Source organism: Struthio camelus, chromosome 1 (genome assembly GCF_040807025.1).
Source record: "Struthio camelus isolate bStrCam1 chromosome 1, bStrCam1.hap1, whole genome shotgun sequence".
Classification (NCBI taxonomy): domain Eukaryota; kingdom Metazoa; phylum Chordata; class Aves; order Struthioniformes; family Struthionidae; genus Struthio; species Struthio camelus.
The window spans coordinates 92,520,164-92,536,928 of record NC_090942.1 but is presented as its reverse complement, the minus strand read 5'-3'; the positions used below and the strand labels follow the sequence as shown (position 1 = coordinate 92,536,928).

The window sequence follows — 16,765 nt, the reverse complement described above, 5'->3', positions numbered from 1 at the left end:
CTTGTCTTTTCCTCTTAGGAAAGCTGCCCCCCGACCCTGCCCCCCTACACCCCCTCCCCACCCCCAAAAAAAAAAAAAAATCAATGAAAAGGGAGGCTTTTGCACGTATTTCTTTACCTGTAGCTGTGTGAGTCTGTGACACTGGATATATCCTCTCCATTCCTAGTGCAGGATGGAAACGCTTTTCCCTCTGTAGTGGGAACACCACTTTAGTAATGGCATTGTTGATCCTTCTCCATTCCAGTATCAGCCCTGGCAATGGGTGAAGCGCCTTTAATTTCTCCAAAACATCCTTGAAGGGAAAAAGGGCACTATTATAATTAGCTGCCTTAAAAGCTTAATTATTAAATACAGTTTTTGCAGTTCTGCAGGGAAAAGCAACATCTTTACCCACAGTGAGTTTCCAAAGTCACTGCTTCGATATCACACGGACATCCCCTCCAGTTGCACTGCCTACACCTGGGCAATGTAAGCACCATGAGACCCAGCTGCAGTACATCACACACAGCAAGGCAATCACCTCTCTCTCTGGACTTGAGTCCTCATCACCACTCTTCATCTGCACCAACAAATAAGTCACCTGAAATGGTCAAATAAAGCATCGCTTGCCACGGGTCCCCTACGTTGTCTCCTCTCGCTCAGCCTTAATGCTGCTCCTCCTCCATCTTCTTGCATATTTCTCTCCCTGCTCTCTCTCCTATCTGTATGCTAGGAACACATAAAATGAAGGCCTCGACCACGCTCCTTGCGAGACAAAGCTAGCAATACAATCTTTTCAGTTAAAATCAGAAATATGAAGGGACTAACAGGAATTTCGATCATTTGCATGAGATCATTTCTCAAAATAACATTTCTGTAATACAGCAGGTAGCTACAGCCTCAGCCCTCTGCATAGCAAAGGGAGGGAATCCTCACTTTGCCTCCTGCTCTCTGCCGTGCCACCACTAACACACAGTTCTTCACTGCCACTTGAGTTTCAGAGATCAATACTTGCCTTCCAGCCGCTGACTACACTGAACAAGGGAAAAACTAAGAAAACGACACAAATGAATGAGTCCTGAAAACAAACTTACATATATCTGCTAATATCACTTGTCTGACAACAGCAGCCATTAGTATATTAATACTAATTACCTCAGGCTAATATTAATATATTTAGTAACTGGCAAGCATGTTGATGGCTTTCCGATATACACAAGCTTTTGATATGTTCAATTTGATAGGGCCGATTACGCATACTGAAAACAGATTTTCTGAAGCACAAAACATAGATACACTAGTAACGAGCAAGAAAAATACTGTTTAATCACCTTATTTAAGTATCTTTCAAGCTGATGTTGAAAAATTCTTCTGCTATTGGCTTTACAAGATTACTATGCTATTTTGGTCTTATACTTTGTTCTGCAAACCAAATTCTGCCTGATTTATCCTTACTGAAGCCTTCTATTTATAGTTACGTCCTCACTACATTCAGGCCTCCAAAGAGGAGGAGGAGTTAATAACTCCACTAATGGAGAAGGCGGCAGAATCCAGATTGAGTTTCCAGTGGTATGTGGAGGAGCAGAAGGCAGTAAAAATTTACTATCATTTAAGTCAGCAAACCTAACTCTGATGCACCCAGGGAGCAGATGTGTGAATTAAGAGGGAGTTATTTTTACAGTCACTTTCAGACTAGAAACAGATTTTACTGTACCTTGGTTGTACTGAACTGCTTACTCAGCCTAACCCTGCTCCCATTAGCAGTTGCTCTTCTGGCACAACCCAGAGTTTTCTTGTTCCCTTTAATTTTCACATCTCCGTTTCGCGGCAACTTCAGCTCCAGGAACAAAACCTGAAAAATGGCAACATTTCCAATCAGTTTCTGTGTGCTGCTCCTCGGAGAAAACAAAGAGTGACTAAGCATTTAAACAGCTTGTATTCTAACCCAAGGATAGTACTAATGCTTCAGGTAATTAAAAAACCATTAAAGGTCTGTGCTATCAAAGTCGTTCCTCCTCATTTTAATTAACTACAAAACACAATCTAAAAATCTCATTTTCTAAATACTGTAAGTTTGAGTTCAGATGTATGTTTTTAGAAAAGGTAATTAACTCCTTCTAGTAAGCGAGGTTACTGCTGACAGCCAACTGTAATAAAGTATAGAGTTAAAATGACTAAAAACTGGAAGAACGTTGGCAGAGAAAAGAAATCTTTGTAGGGAACAGGCTTCAGAGCAACACAAACGGCACAAAAGGAATTGGTCACAAATACTTTTTTCGAAATAGCTTGAACGTTAGTTTTTCTAGCAATTTGCCAGGAAGTGGAAAATGAAGTACATGTTCATTTGTCAACAGATACAATAGAGATCTTCATTTTTCAGTCTGTGTTTTTGTGTAGCATAATACACTATTTAACAGCTATTGTGTTTCATTTCACAAGTGGCAGAAGGGAACAGAAGTTGCTTTCTCATACATTTGCGTAGCACTGAAGTTTTACGGACACAAAATTAGAAGAGGGTAAGATACAAGATACGCCACGTGGTTCCTAACAAAATTTAGACATGAAAAACAAGCTTCCACAGTTCAGAGAACAGCATTTCAGAAAAGCTTTTCTTCCCCTTTTCCCTGAAGCAGAGCGATATTAGACCAGAGTACTATTTCCAGAGTTCCAACTGGTCTTAGACTAATGTTATGGAGCAAAACTTCGGTAATTGCATCAAAGAAGGAACATTTTTGTGGAACTTCTTCTAGTGATGGCTGCTTGCAAACTTGGACTACTGTGGAAGAAAAAGACCAAGAGAGCGCACGAGCAAGAGAGCGCACGAGCAAGAGAGCGCACGAGCAAGAGAGCGCACGAGCAAGAGAGCGCACGAGCAAGAGAGCGCACGAGCAAGAGAGCGCACGAGCAAGAGTAAAGCCCCCTCGGAGAGAAACTGGTATAGAGAACTGAACTAAAAATGTCAGAACATCTGCACAGCAACTCTAATTTATTCTTATAAGCAGTATACTTCATATATATATATATATAAATATATGTGTGTGTGTGTGTGTGTGTGTGTGTGTGTGTGTGTGTGTGTGTGTGTGTGTGTGTGTATACACACACATACACACACATATAAAGACAGTAAAGTTATTTAGGAGAGAAGAGGAATAAAAGTATTATTAATTTAAATACAAATCTATCTGTTTCTTAGGCTATTATTAAAGAGTTCATTTCTATACACAAGTCTGCAGGTTCTTAAACACAGACAGTATTTGATTCAAAACTCTGAAAGCAGTCTTTCCTTCTCTGTCATGCCTGTACAGGGACAGGAGCAACAAAGGAACTTCTTCAGTACAATTACTTTTAGTCTCAGATTACACAATATTGCAGCTCATGTATGCAAAAAAACTGACATTGCAACAAAGCAGCTCTAATGCTGCCCTATTAACCCAAAATATTCCAAAAGCCATGTGACTGGCAGATCATCTCATGTACCACCAGAAGCCAAGGTCTTACAAAAACAACATATTTGTTTCCACTCAGTGCTTCCCCTCTTCTTCTTTATTTCTGGTGAACTTGGTAGAAATCACAATGATCACAAACAGGCTGCGCTTTGCAGGTGAGGGGCTCGTGATGAGTGTAAAGATAAATCAATTTGGAGTAGAGTTAAATTTGGATTTTGTCTTTTCTTCATATACTCTCTGCCCTCTACAGTTTTCACTAACTCTAAGTGAAGGCCTCATGAGGGAGACTTCTGAGAACGTTCCCCCCGCTCCCCCCCTAATCTTCACATACCTCTGCGATATCATCAGGGCTGGTCAAGGAGAAGCTGTGGCCAGCAAGCTGATACACCTTGGTCTCAATCTCATTCAGTTTAGCTTGCATGACCTGTTTCTGGGTTTCATATGCTGTTGTGCTAAAACCAATGCCATTCAGCTCCAGCAGAGCCAAGCAATAATGGGTGGGCATCTCCACTTTAGAAAACACATCTGTAATAAGTACAAAACCCAAGGAAAAAACCAGATCAATTATAGCAGATTCATAAAATGCAGTTGAAGAATCCTAAAAAAACACCTAGATTTTAAAATCTTGACTGTCCTGGCACACTGAAATCTCTTAATACAGATTTAAGTTAAATACCTTTGTTTTCAGAATATTTTAGAATAACAGCTTGTGCCAAAAATGTTTTTGCTAAGAAAACATATCTCTTTGGATCCGAACATTTTATAAACTGCAGATCAGCCTAATACAAGGCTTTCTAACTTGATACACCTTCATTCCACCACTCACACCATTTAAAAGTGTTCCAAGATTTATCTATAATGACCATGAATTATGTTGTAAACTGGCGATACAAGACTTCAGTAAGCCTGGACCTTAACTTTAGGGTTTGGGTACAATCTAGTGGAAATAAAAGTCACAAGGCTCAGGAACAGGGTGCATGTGTTTTGGGTTCGTTCTTTTTTTTAGGTTTTTTTTGTTTTTTTTTTTTTTAAGTTTAAGGGGTTTTTTTAGTTTTTAAAACAGGGACAAGCAGATAGCAAATCTTAGTGGAAAAGTGCTGGACCATTCACGATGGAATCCCGAAAGTGTCATGGATACAACACACACACAGTAAAGAATTCCACAGGGGCAGGCCAGAGAACAAGAAGTCTCCTTCAGAAAACATTTGGGGATTTTAGGAATTGCCTCTGACAAGGAAAAGCAACAGCTTTTGAAAAAGCTCATGAGAAAGCACAGAGACATCCACAAACCCCCTCAGAACGGCCAGGGCACTCATTTGAGAGGTGAGAGTCCAAGGACTGAGTCTTTGCTCTGCTTTATTCATAGATTTTAAACAGGTTCTGCAATTACCCAAGAGGGTGCCTTAACCAATGGAACTGCTGGATATGCGAGGCACAGACACATCTTAAATCCTATCCTGAACCCACAAACTCTGCCCCACTGAATTTTTTGACAAAACAGATGTACTTCCAAAGGAAATTCCCTTTCTTCTTCTAACAAATCAGCATTTTGCAATACAATACACTTAGATAAGAACTCTCAAACCTCCTCTCTTTTCCACTGATCATTCAAGTTATGGTACCGTAGCTCCCCTTACCCTCCCACCTCCGCCCTGAACCAGAAGGGCTCTCTTTACCTGTCAGATTTTCCTTCTGTAATTCATTATGGAGTTGGTTCATGACATTGAAGATAAGCACAGACTCTATAGCTGCTCTGTACCGCCCAGAACAATCCGTACTGGCACTAAGCCCCAGGCTCTGCACCCCCTGGCCAGTGCCTACCCCTTCCAGTAGGGGTAGCTCGTGAGGGAGAAAGTTCGTCACCATGTTGTGAAGCGTACGCTCCTTAGAGCCAGAATCAAGCAGCCAACACGCAACCTTAAAAGAGAGACCCTCCATGAGACCGTTCTGCCATTTTAATCCTAATACAATGTACATAAGAAATTGCAGATTAATGCAAGGTTATAGGGCAGACCATTTTTCTTGATCTGGCCAGCAGACTGGAATCATTTGCAAAAAAAAGTTACATGCCTCTAAAGCTTTTCTTAACCAAGACTACAAGGTGCTTTTACTCTTTTTAGTGCTTCATTTGAGTTACAAATGGTACCCCTACATTTTAAAAATCATATGCAAATTTAATTTTGTTTTGAGGGACTTGTGGTAGTAAAGGGTGGCCACACACGCGGCAGGTAAATCTTCTGGTCACAAAGTCCTCTCCTCCCAGAACCAATAATCTAGCCTGAAGCACTTTTGCCATTTCGGTCCCAGGCTCCTTACAGCAACAAAACAGCATTTCAGCCCTGTCCACTGGGAGGGCGGAGGGATTCCAACTCATCTTCCTCATCCAAGGGTTCAAGTGTAAGAGATTAACATGTATTTAACAGACCACTGAATCTGCTCCATTTCTCTTGCAGACATCACAAAGGCATATAGCAGAAGCAGTCTCCTAAGTACTGCTCTAGATTTCCCAGTGGAAGAAAATTTCACTTAATCTCCTGACAGATGTGTGCAATCAATTCTAAAGAGCCTAAGCAAAGCACCAAAAAGTACTCATCTTTCCACTTGTGTGTTTAAAGCAGTAGTTTTGCACAAGCACTTTCTTAATCCTACATACCTTTGGGTCCTCAAAACTTCCTTCCAAGGAGATGCCACAAGCCATCACCAGGGTCTTGTAGTGCTGAATGAAGTTGTACATGATAAGCGAGCGCTCCTGCTTTGTTTTATTCTGCAGGTACAGCTGCAGATAATACAGTCTCTCTGTTACAGACAGGCTTTCGTCCAAAGGTGGTGGTGCCAAGCTCATACTGATTTCTAAGGCAGGAAATACAAGCAAGGAATCATTTCTTTACCCATTAGAAGGTAGGAAAGGTGAGAGAAAAATCTTGAACTCAATCAACTAAAACACAGAACAAAATACTGTTAGACTGTGAATAAAGAAGAAGAAAACTACGCTGATTTTATGCAATTCACCGAACCAAATGTAGCACCCAAAAAACAACGTGCTGTTATCTATACTACTAAATAAAGGAGCTATAGCCATGAGGCCAAACAGCACAGACTGGGTCATGTCCTGCATGCTAGTATTCCCCCACCTCCCCTCATTCCCACAAGCAGATTTGTTCTTGGAGAAAGTTGAAAGAGAACAAGGGAGTAAGCTAACAATTAAGCAGTAAGCATGATGAGCAGTCCAGTGCTTGAGTCCATTACCTGCTCCTCTCATATAGTGGTATAGATATACCCACAGCCATTTGTTCAAGGGTGTTGAACACTTAAGAGTGTTGAACAAGTAATACAGCTAATCACTCCATTGCACAACTGAGCTGTGGTAGGGACATTCAGAACACTTCAAAAGAACACACCTCCCCAAGCTTCTTTCTTGAAAGGCAGCATCATGGAATGCAGCACGGCCTGTCTGCTCACTTACCCATCTGGTCTTGTTTCTGCTGCAAAGAGATATAGTAGGCATCTTTTCCACCCCAACACACTGCCAGTCCAACTACCAAGATGCCTTCACAGCCTTGGACAGGAAATCCGTCATCTTTAACTTGCATCCACTGAGGTGATTTAACTAAGGGAATATTTTTTAGTTACAGTTATAAGATGGCATCCGTAAATACAGAAGAGTTTGGATTCTGAAAACTTAAATACAATAAATACATATCCTTCATTTTTATCTACAGAGAGGAAGTCCGTGCTTCTTTCTGAAAAAACATGCTTAGAATAGCAAGATCTTCTCTTGTCCTTTAACAGAAAGGCTCACCAATACAGCGTCCCTGCAAAACTCTGGCCTTCTCTAGCAGTCTCTTAAAGAGTTGAGACATAATTGTATTCCCTCCTTTCACTCCATAAAACACTTCACATTTGTCCGTCAAAATTATATTTTTATAGTGAAGATTTTTTTGTTGTCATGACTGTATAATAGCAAGTAATCTAACTCTGCTCAACCTTCTTATTTTACAGGAAGAGTGTGTTTATACAGTGGCAGCAGGGAGCAAGGTGCTGTATATGAATATCTCTGGTAGCAAAAAAACGAAGCAGTGTTGCAAAAATCCAGGGACTGATCTGAATTTCATACACAGATGAATTATGAATTAACTTTTTGCAGACTGGGGAGTATTTAACCTGGGCTCAGGCAGCTATCCCGTAAGTAACACTGCTTGGTGGAGACCCTGAACAATCTGTATAGTGTACTGTCACATATATTATTGATTTAAAAATATATTAAAACTTAGTTATGACATGGAAAGAAAAAACACAATAAAGCACAACATGCTTCCACTTCAAAGTTAGAGGTACAATGAAACTTGCACGTTCAGATGCTCTCTCTCACAAGCAAAGAAGCTTCAGTTCATTATCATGATCAAGGACTAGCAACACAATCCTACTCTTCCCAGCTCCAATCTACCAGTGCAATGCTTGACCCCAATTCTCCATCCCGTGCCATCACCCAGTTCCTTTGCTTTACAGGGACCAACAATATTCAACTATTGTCAGTAATCTTCCTCCTTTTTTGCAAATCCTTTCCTCCCTCACTCTCCTGCCTTAAGCTGAAGGAGCCACCCCGCTGCTTGCAAAGTATGAATGTTGGAATATGGAACTGACCTTCTCTGAACCTGCCACCAATTGCTGATCTGGGAGACAAAAGACGTTTTGTTCTTTCACATGCTACCGAGATGGAGAATCTGCTTTTCTCTCTCCATTCTGCAATAAAAGTCTGGAAAAGTGCTTTGTCACTTGCTACATCAATAATCGTGAAGCTTTCAGCACTTAATGGAACGCGTGGCAAAACATCCTGAGACAGCTGCAGTGAAAAGCCTTGGTCTATAACAGAATCATCTTTTACATCAGTCTCAATTGGGTCTGCACTCCCAGCATTCGACTGCAGTGTTTTTACCTGCTGCTCTCCATCACCCTTCCTATTCTGCTTTGATGGAAACTGCTGCCCTTCATTTGCGCAGCTGATGCGTCTCTTCTTTCCAGATTTCACAGAGAGGGAAACAGAACTCTTTGGAAAAAGTTCTTTTGGGGGTGTTGGAGGAATAAACCCATTAATACTATCTGGTAGCGGATCAGATGTTCTGCCACTTCCCTTGAGCGGAAGAGTGATACAATCTAATTTCTGAGCATCCAAGGCTCCCATTTTGTTTTCTTTACCTTTGAAACAGTTTTTTGAATTCTGGCACGTGGGCAAAGGCTCTGGCTGACAACACTCAAATTCAAAAACTGGAGCTGGCTCTCGATTAGTGTTAGAAGCAACCAATTTTCCTTTCCAACAGGAGCTTCTTGGACTTATTGAAACTGGTTCAATGCCTGAAGAACTAGGCCATTTGTCTAATACATCCTGCAATCCTGGGCTGAGTTCAAATGTGCAGTCAGTCCACACCCCTGGATAGACTTTCTTGTCTGAAGCTAGTTGGCTTCTTTGGAGCGTCTCACTTTGAGCCCCCACTAAGTCCATTGGTCTGGGATCATCATTGCAAATCACTGGGTTTCTTAATCCTGACCGACCATGAACTGTAGATGGAAGATCTCCCTGAAAAGATGGGGAATTTGCATGATCTAAAACTTCAGCTATTAGATCAGAGAAGGCTAGAGACACATTGTTACACTGTGCAGGATCCTCATGCTCTTTGTGATTGCCACTGACATCAAATCTATTCTGAACAGGTCTTAGGTTCTGCAAAAGACCATCTAGGGGAACCAAAGCCCCCTGCTTCGCCCCAGGTTCTTCTCTGTCAGCCTCCATGATGTGAACAGCTGAAAGGTCATTGACATTGCTGAAGCTATCATCAAACAGCAAGCTATCACTCATGTTCAGGCTTGTTTCAGGGACAGGATGGCATTCTACTTGTACAAGGTGCTGCCCACCAACAGGAGAGGCTGTTTTATTACGGCCTTTAGAAGCACACTCCCCTTTCACTGAATTTTGGGTCTGGTAATCCTGTAAAAAACTGTGCAGCTGGGAGTCAGTCACTGAGAAATCATTTCCTTTAAGGCGAGGTGCAGATTCTGTTTCCTTCGCCACAGGCTGTAAATTAAGGCTTCCAGATTCCCTAACTTTATTACTGCAGTGGTGATCTGTGGTTTTTATAATGTTATTTGTTGTGGCAAGACTCGATAAGCCCAGTTTCCTAACCTCTGCAACCAGCCTTTCAGAAGTAGCATTTTCAGCCTGTGAAGTGCTAGCACAGCTTAGTTTCTCAGAGATTTCCTGCAGCTGTAATGCTGCCAGCTCTGAACCTCGTTTTCCCTGCTCTCCTGCAATTCCAACTGCCTCCTCCTGTTTTATTATCTTCTCAGTCTGAGTATCCAACTGGAAACTGTCTTCAAAGTCTCTAGAGTCAGAGAACAGATCAGAGAGTGGACCACTCTGGACACCATCTGCATCACAAGCAGCTCCGGATTTTAATAGAGTGTCTTTCAGAAAATCCTCAGGATGACTGTTGGCTTTCTGCACTCCTCCAGCAGGTAATAATATTCCATCAGGCTTTTTGCTCCTATTTTTGCCACTATTCTGAATCTGAAAGTGGCAGGATTTATCCTCACCAGGGCAAAAATGCACAGAATTCTGTTTCCTGCTACCATTATGGACATGTCCATCTCCAGAACAGCTGGCAGTTACATTACAGTGATCTGTGTCCAGAGCAGTCTGCCACTTACCAACCGTCTCGTCAGCACAGCTCTTACCTGCTTGCATTTTATTGATTTCATTCTGCTTATCATCGATATTTTCATTTCTCAGTGTCCTAGCACTAGTAGGTATTACCGGACCTTCTACAATATCATCTATCTCCATATTGACCTGTGAAGTACCCTGCATTACAATACCTGCCTGAAAACGTGTTCTCCCCTTAGGCATCCCTTCACGAGTGGTGGAAGGCTCTGTAAACAATCCTGACATTTTATTTTTGCTGCCAAGGTTAATTTCCCCTATCTGCACAGAATTTGGGACTTCATGAGTCACAGACCCTTTTTCTATAAATTCCCTATTATTTTGGTCAGGAAAAAAAATATCTTTAGAAATATGGTGGTGGAAAGCAGAAGGCTCCTGTATGTCTGTGCTAAGCATATTTGAATCTTCAAGCAGTGACCTCCGCAGTTTTGAAGCGGTTTCTGAAGTAGTTTTGTTCCTAGTCCGTTTTAAATGTGTGTCCATACTTCTTATCAATCTAGAAACTGAAGACGTTTTTCTCAATGTTGGTGTCTCTCCCTGCTCACTAGGGAGTTGTAGAATTGCTCTCCTGGAATCTGTCTTGGTTTTGACCTGAGAAATACCTTCCATGTTTTCCTTATCTCGATTCATATTTGGCCTTTTTCTAGCACTCCGCACAACATCACCATTTCCTTCCTCTGCCCGAACCTGTCCCCTGCCTGGGACTTCGCTCTGAAATCTGGAGGTTGCTGTACTACCACTTAGTGGCCTTTTATATCCCTTTTTAATATTTGATAAGTTTCCAGCCGCAGAACCAGGGCCATTGCAACGCTGAACTGTGTGCCACTGCTTGTTTAGTACCCTAGAAGACTGAGAAGACCATTCTCCACTTGATCTACGTATTCTGTCTTCCAGTTCTGACTCATTGCTGGTCACAGAGGATGTATTAGACTCAAGAAAAGACTCTGGGTTCCACTGCACTCCCATCAGTGCCAAGTCCTGCTGAAGAAGTCCCCGGGCTTCCTCCACAATGAGGGAAGCCGCTTCACTTTCACTTAAGCCCTTCATTCCGGCCATCCAGACGCTGCGCATAGCCCGACGCTCCTCCGCTGACTCTTCATCTTCGTCCACAGCCCTACGAGCACTACAGGAAAGGTTAACAGGCAGATTTAAACACTCATACAGATAACAGCAAACAATACAAGAAATCATCCCTCTGCGGCTCCACTCCTATTTCAATTAGCATGATAGCTTCACAGAAGCACGTCCAAAATATACTGCACTTACTGAGTAAATGACTATTCCAGTTTTCTAAATGTGAATTGGTGCCAATGAAAGCTATCAGTGATTATGTCTAGACTGCATACCCCAGAAGCACTCCCAAGTTTCTGTATCCAAACATGCGCCCCAGATGAGTCCCGACTCCCTACTAGCGCAAGATGCAGGTCTGAATCAATTACCCTTCATGCACTAGTTTCCATGGAACAGAAACCTCAGGAGCATGAGCCAGACAGGTGTAACAGCACACTCTGATAGGTACTCGATCCTGACAGTTTGTCATTTCACTAACATAAGATCAGAAGAGAATCTCATATGATATGCTGCAATACATCATGGACTCATTTGATCACATGGAGGAGCACAAAAGCATTAATTCTTCTTTAAAGGCAGCAAAAAGTCTCCAGAAAGCTTTAACAGTTTGCATAGGACTAAACTGTAGGTCAAAAAGAGAAGCAACAAGAAAACGTAGGCCTCCTCAAGTTATACTGCAAATACAACATGCTTGCATTAATTTCAAAATAATCATGGAGTTATTGTGATTAGTCACAGTGAGCTACACGTTATTTTTAATTAACATTTGGCACCAAGTTTCAAAAGGCTGCCATACTTAATTACAGGCAATCATCCTGTAATCCTTTACCTCACAAAGAAAGTTCTTACCTGACTCCTGGACTGATTTCTCACCTTTTAAATGGCACTGAATTCTTCAGAGCAGTCGCCACATCATCGGCGCTGGCTTTAGCAAGATCAGCCACTGTGACAAAGCCAGCATTGTAAAGCATCCTAGCACACTGCGCATTCAGCAGAGAGATGCGTACCAAGTCACATAGCTCCCTATGAACACCAAAAGTGAGTCGGCTCTGGAACTGAGAAAGCAACTGTTCCATGTTGTGCCAGCCCAGTCGATTAGAGAAAACTGTTACCATTCCTGGAACATAAAAGTTGCATCAGAGACTTAATTCTAGGTTCAGTTCTACTAAGCTGGATCCATTCTCTCCCTGCATCTAATAGGCATTACCTTTACGTTTCTCACCTTCACAGCACATATGGGAACTGTCACTATTCCCTAACACATGCATATTGCGTCTCTGACTAGGAGCTGTTCTCGCAGAACTCAATTTAAGCTAGAATTAACCAGTTTACAAGCGAGGCAGAAACCGTAAACGACACTCTTTTTCCAAAGATCTTAATCTTGCAAGCATGAAATGCATCCATACTCTATAACACGATCCCCATGAACCAAACCCAATGAAGAAAAGAAAATACAAAAAGCAGCAATGAAAGGCACTAAAAGGAGCCACAGATCTTTGAGGAAAGTTGGCACTGATTTCCATAACAGCAGAACTTGGTCTGCATAACTTTGGTTACTGAGAGTACCATAGGAGACAGCAAAACCTACGGTACAGGTTAAAACTGCAGTCCCCAGAGCATGGGAGGAGGAAAAAAAACAAGGAAAAGGCAGTTTCATACTCAGCCTTCAGAATATGAAAATAACTGAAAGATATAGCATCCCTCAATGTCACTTTTTTAATAGTGTTTATAGAATACAACTTTTATCATATCTCTTAACTATGCCTCATGTCAACAGATTAACTTCAGTTCCCAAATTATTTTTGTGTCTGTACTAATCTACCTGACCGCTGAAAACGATTACTACTGGGAATAGAGAATTGTGAAACTGCTACAATAAAAAGTTGTTTATACTGCCAGAATTAATTTAAGCTACTCTGCATCAGTTGGCGTGGCCTTTTCATTCTGGGGCTTTGACTCATGCTGCAACCCACACATGGGGTTTAACACATTGAGCTAAAACTGTCTTTCAAATTGAGGACCCACTTACAGAATAACAGGGGATGTAGGTGACAGAAAAAAACTCTTAATTACATGATTGTGCTGTTACCTCTTTTCCTGCACAATCCCTTTTAAGAAGTGATGTTAAAGGTCACAGCTCTCTGATCTCTCGATATCTGGGGACAAATGACCTGGCAACTACTCACTCTGTTTTGAAACATTAAACGTGTACTTTCTGGCTGATAAACTTTGCTACCAGGAAACAGCCACCGCAAAGCTTAGAGACCTCAAACTTCACCCATTCCGAAGGTACTCTTTGCTGATATAGCAAAGCTTCAGAATGGACTCGTACTTAATTTCCATACTTGATATCGAACAAACTGCGTTCCTGCACGGCAAACTATCTGATAGCTTCCACAGACCTCAGCATGCTATAACACTGCCTGATTCCATTCAGCTCGCCCCCATTCCCACAGCGTACTACTCTGTGATTCCATCTCACAAGTTAGGTTATAAAACTGGAAGAGGTTTTACAAGACCACTGTAGTTAGGACCGCACTGCAGCTATCTTATCCCCTGATTTGAAAAGAAAGAAAAGAGACTAGCCAAGACTCCCGAGAGTTTTTTGCTTATATAAGTCACCTGCATAGACGGCAGCAGACTGCTGTAAGGACTGAAGCTGGCCACGACTACAACCGTATTTCTTGGTCATATCTTTTAAGGGAATCTCACTGATTAAATCCAGGAGGGCAAGACTGGCGAAAAATCTGTAGAAAAAGCATGCATAGAAATAAAATCATTCATCTAGGCAGGTTAGGGCACGGGCAAAACACACTGTGATAGTACAAGACAGGAGAGGGGTAAAGGACAGCACACAAAAGGAACACAGAAGATGGCGTCTGATAGTATCAACGCAAACATCTTAGGGCAGCAGTATTCTTGGTCCACAGCAGACCAGGCCCAGGTTCTCCGTAAACATATCTGAGCTACCAGCTCACTTAGCAAGAGAGCCCGTTCCAGAAAACACACAGACAGAACCTGTCTTCTCCACATGCCATAGCTTCTGGTCTTTGAGCCCATTTGTGGCTACCTTTTGTGGATGGCCATTTGTCTATGCTGTTTCTCTGTTTTAGCTATGATTTTGCCCTTTACAGAGCGAGCCAGAAAGCCTTCTTCAATCCCCACCAGCTCAGCTACACGCTTCATTGAGGCAGGTAGCTTCTCCCATAGGCAGAAAAACTGGTACCAATCAATTGTGGTCCACTCCTCATACACTGGGGTAACCTAAAGAAAACAAGACAGTGCAAAAACTATTTCAGAGCAACAAGCAGAGCAGAGCTTTTTCAAAGACAAGTGTAAACAAAAACACAATCTAGGGAATGTGGTTAGAGCATCCTACGTGCTACTGAGAGGCACTGAGTCATAACCACGTATCCTGAAGAAAGTAAAAGCTTTTCTAATCTAGTTTTTTAATATTTGTACTGACAAGATGTGACTCATGTTGGGCATACTCTAATGATTAAACAGTTTGGAATCTTTGTCAGATTGCTCCCTAAATACAAGCCACTAAAGAATTTTTTAAGCTGTATCTTTACTCTCCTGTAACAAAACTGACTAACTTCTATCAGCCTATTAAAATCAACGTCAAGAAGATATTTTTCCAGTACACAGTAGGAAAACAGATAAATAAATAAACAAACATCCAATAATAGTAACCACACTAACCACTGCCATGACTTCTGATCAGGCAGAAGGAAACACAGTCTTTTTTTGCCCGGACTTACTGAAGTTTGCATTCACCTTGAGCACAAGAAATCTCAACTTTTATTAACGCTAACAGAAGAGCCACCTAAAGCATGTACACAATTCTAGACAGACAAACAATTCTGTTATCATTCAACCAGTACAGAATCAGATGCAGTATGAGGAGACAAAACGTCTTCATGTCTGTGACATACTGCAAGATTAGTTATTTTGAAATAACTAATTAACAGTTCTTCGGGAGTATTTAATAGAACACAGAATAGAAGAAGCCTAGACAGTTGTAAATCCTCCAATCCTCTTATCTGCTGAGAAGAGCAAGAGTTACTCAAGGCTTTTACTTTTGGTGTTTTTTTGGTTTTGGGTTTTTTTTTTTTTTTAAATAAAATCCTTTTGCTAGCTTAGCAAATATTTCACCTTTTTAATCAACTTTGCTAAAATATAAGGCCTTGAAATTCAGTCTCAAATTTGTACAGGTAAAAGATTCAAGCCTAAGGGAACTGAAAAACGTTATAGCAGATAACTTTCCTGTAACCCATCTAGAGAACAACTATTAAAAAATAAAATAATAATAAAAAATTTAAAAGGGAAAAAATAAAAAATAAAATACATACATACACACATATATACACCGACACACAAATACTTTCCTGAAAAGGAACAGACTTTGCAAGAAAGTGTTTTAGGCTAGGTTAACAGAAGAGAATCTCAAGAAAATTTTGTTCAGCAATGTATTTGATTCGAAACGTTTGTCAGGCAGTGCCGTGGTTTAGAAAGTCCAGGGCAAAAAATACGTTACCATCATTGTCTCTACCTCAGAACATGAACAAAATCCATCTTTTTTCCCCTTTTTGGGAATGCGAACAGGAAAAATTCTCTGGAGCACAACACGAAACAATTCACTTTGCCTACTAGAACAAAATATAACGCGGTCTTCTGGAATATAGGCAGATATGGGCACGTACGGGACAATGGCAGCTCCACAAAAAAAATCAGTGTCAGTTAGCAACTAGGTGAATGAACACAGCAAGCAGAGACACGCAGACACAGGCATACTCAGACCCTCACATCCGCCTGCCCCAAGGACTCCTGCACATTCTCCTTGGAGCAAACATTTTTTCAGGTAAGAATCACAAATTTTGCTTTTGATGTATCAGCCTGGTAAAGAAAAAGCACTTGATATATTTAAGTAGGCTAAAGACAACTCCCAAATTTTGTATGATGTTTGAATGATAAGCCTGCCAGCCCATGAATCTTAAGATGTTTGGTGCAACTCCATCTTGTTTCCTCACTAACCTTCACAGGTTTATGACTCCCTCTCCCTAGGTCTTAGACAGCATCGGTTAGCTGATTAGAGGTGTAGTTCTGTGAGGCTTTTTGTAGGCAAAACAGATGCTGAAACCGCAAAAGTTTTCTGAGCTTCCAGAGGTAACCTGAGATGCAGCCTACTGAGCCCAAACTTTGACACAAATCAAAAAAAACTTGACTGGTCCACTTCAAATATTTCAGAAAAATTACCATTATCCTATACTATACCACCTATGTCCTACTATACCACCTACCACGTCCTATTAGGTGGACGTGCAACACCTGCCTACACAATAGATACTACAGAGACAGACTGATTCTGAAGAACATTCAGTTTAGAAACTTTCCTTCAGGAAAGCTGAAGCTATATAAAGCACAGAAAATAGAATCATGGAGCTTTCAAGACCCCTGCACTGTGCTTTCTCTCCTTTCCTTAACTTTTGCATTTCAAGCTGAAACAAAAGTATAAGTATTGTTAAGTATAAGCTAAAAGTATAAAGTATAAGCT

The 16,765-nt window shown here is 41.3% G+C and overlaps 1 protein-coding gene across 5 annotated transcripts in view; it reads right to left on the bottom strand.

Moving 5' to 3' along the window:
- Nucleotides 1-16,765, bottom strand: part of POLQ (DNA polymerase theta) — a 55,436-nt gene that overhangs the window by 15,029 nt on the left and 23,642 nt on the right. For 3 of the 5 annotated variants that reach the window (XM_068957882.1, XM_068957853.1, XM_068957862.1), the window contains exons 13-22: nt 14,279-14,472; nt 13,831-13,955; nt 12,082-12,325; nt 8,067-11,260; nt 6,889-7,032; nt 6,079-6,275; nt 5,102-5,342; nt 3,757-3,950; nt 1,694-1,831; nt 118-292 (exon numbers count right to left, since the gene is read on the bottom strand). In XM_068957882.1, coding sequence (XP_068813983.1) covers nt 118-292; nt 1,694-1,831; nt 3,757-3,950; nt 5,102-5,342; nt 6,079-6,275; nt 6,889-7,032; nt 8,067-11,260; nt 12,082-12,325; nt 13,831-13,955; nt 14,279-14,472 — 4,846 coding nt within the window. Of the gene's footprint in view, nt 1-117; nt 293-520; nt 581-1,693; nt 1,832-3,756; nt 3,951-5,101; nt 5,343-6,078; nt 6,276-6,888; nt 7,033-8,066; nt 11,261-12,081; nt 12,326-13,830; nt 13,956-14,278; nt 14,473-16,765 lie in introns of all 5 variants that reach the window. The other 2 variants (XM_068957874.1, XM_068957844.1) reach the window with 1 other exon arrangement.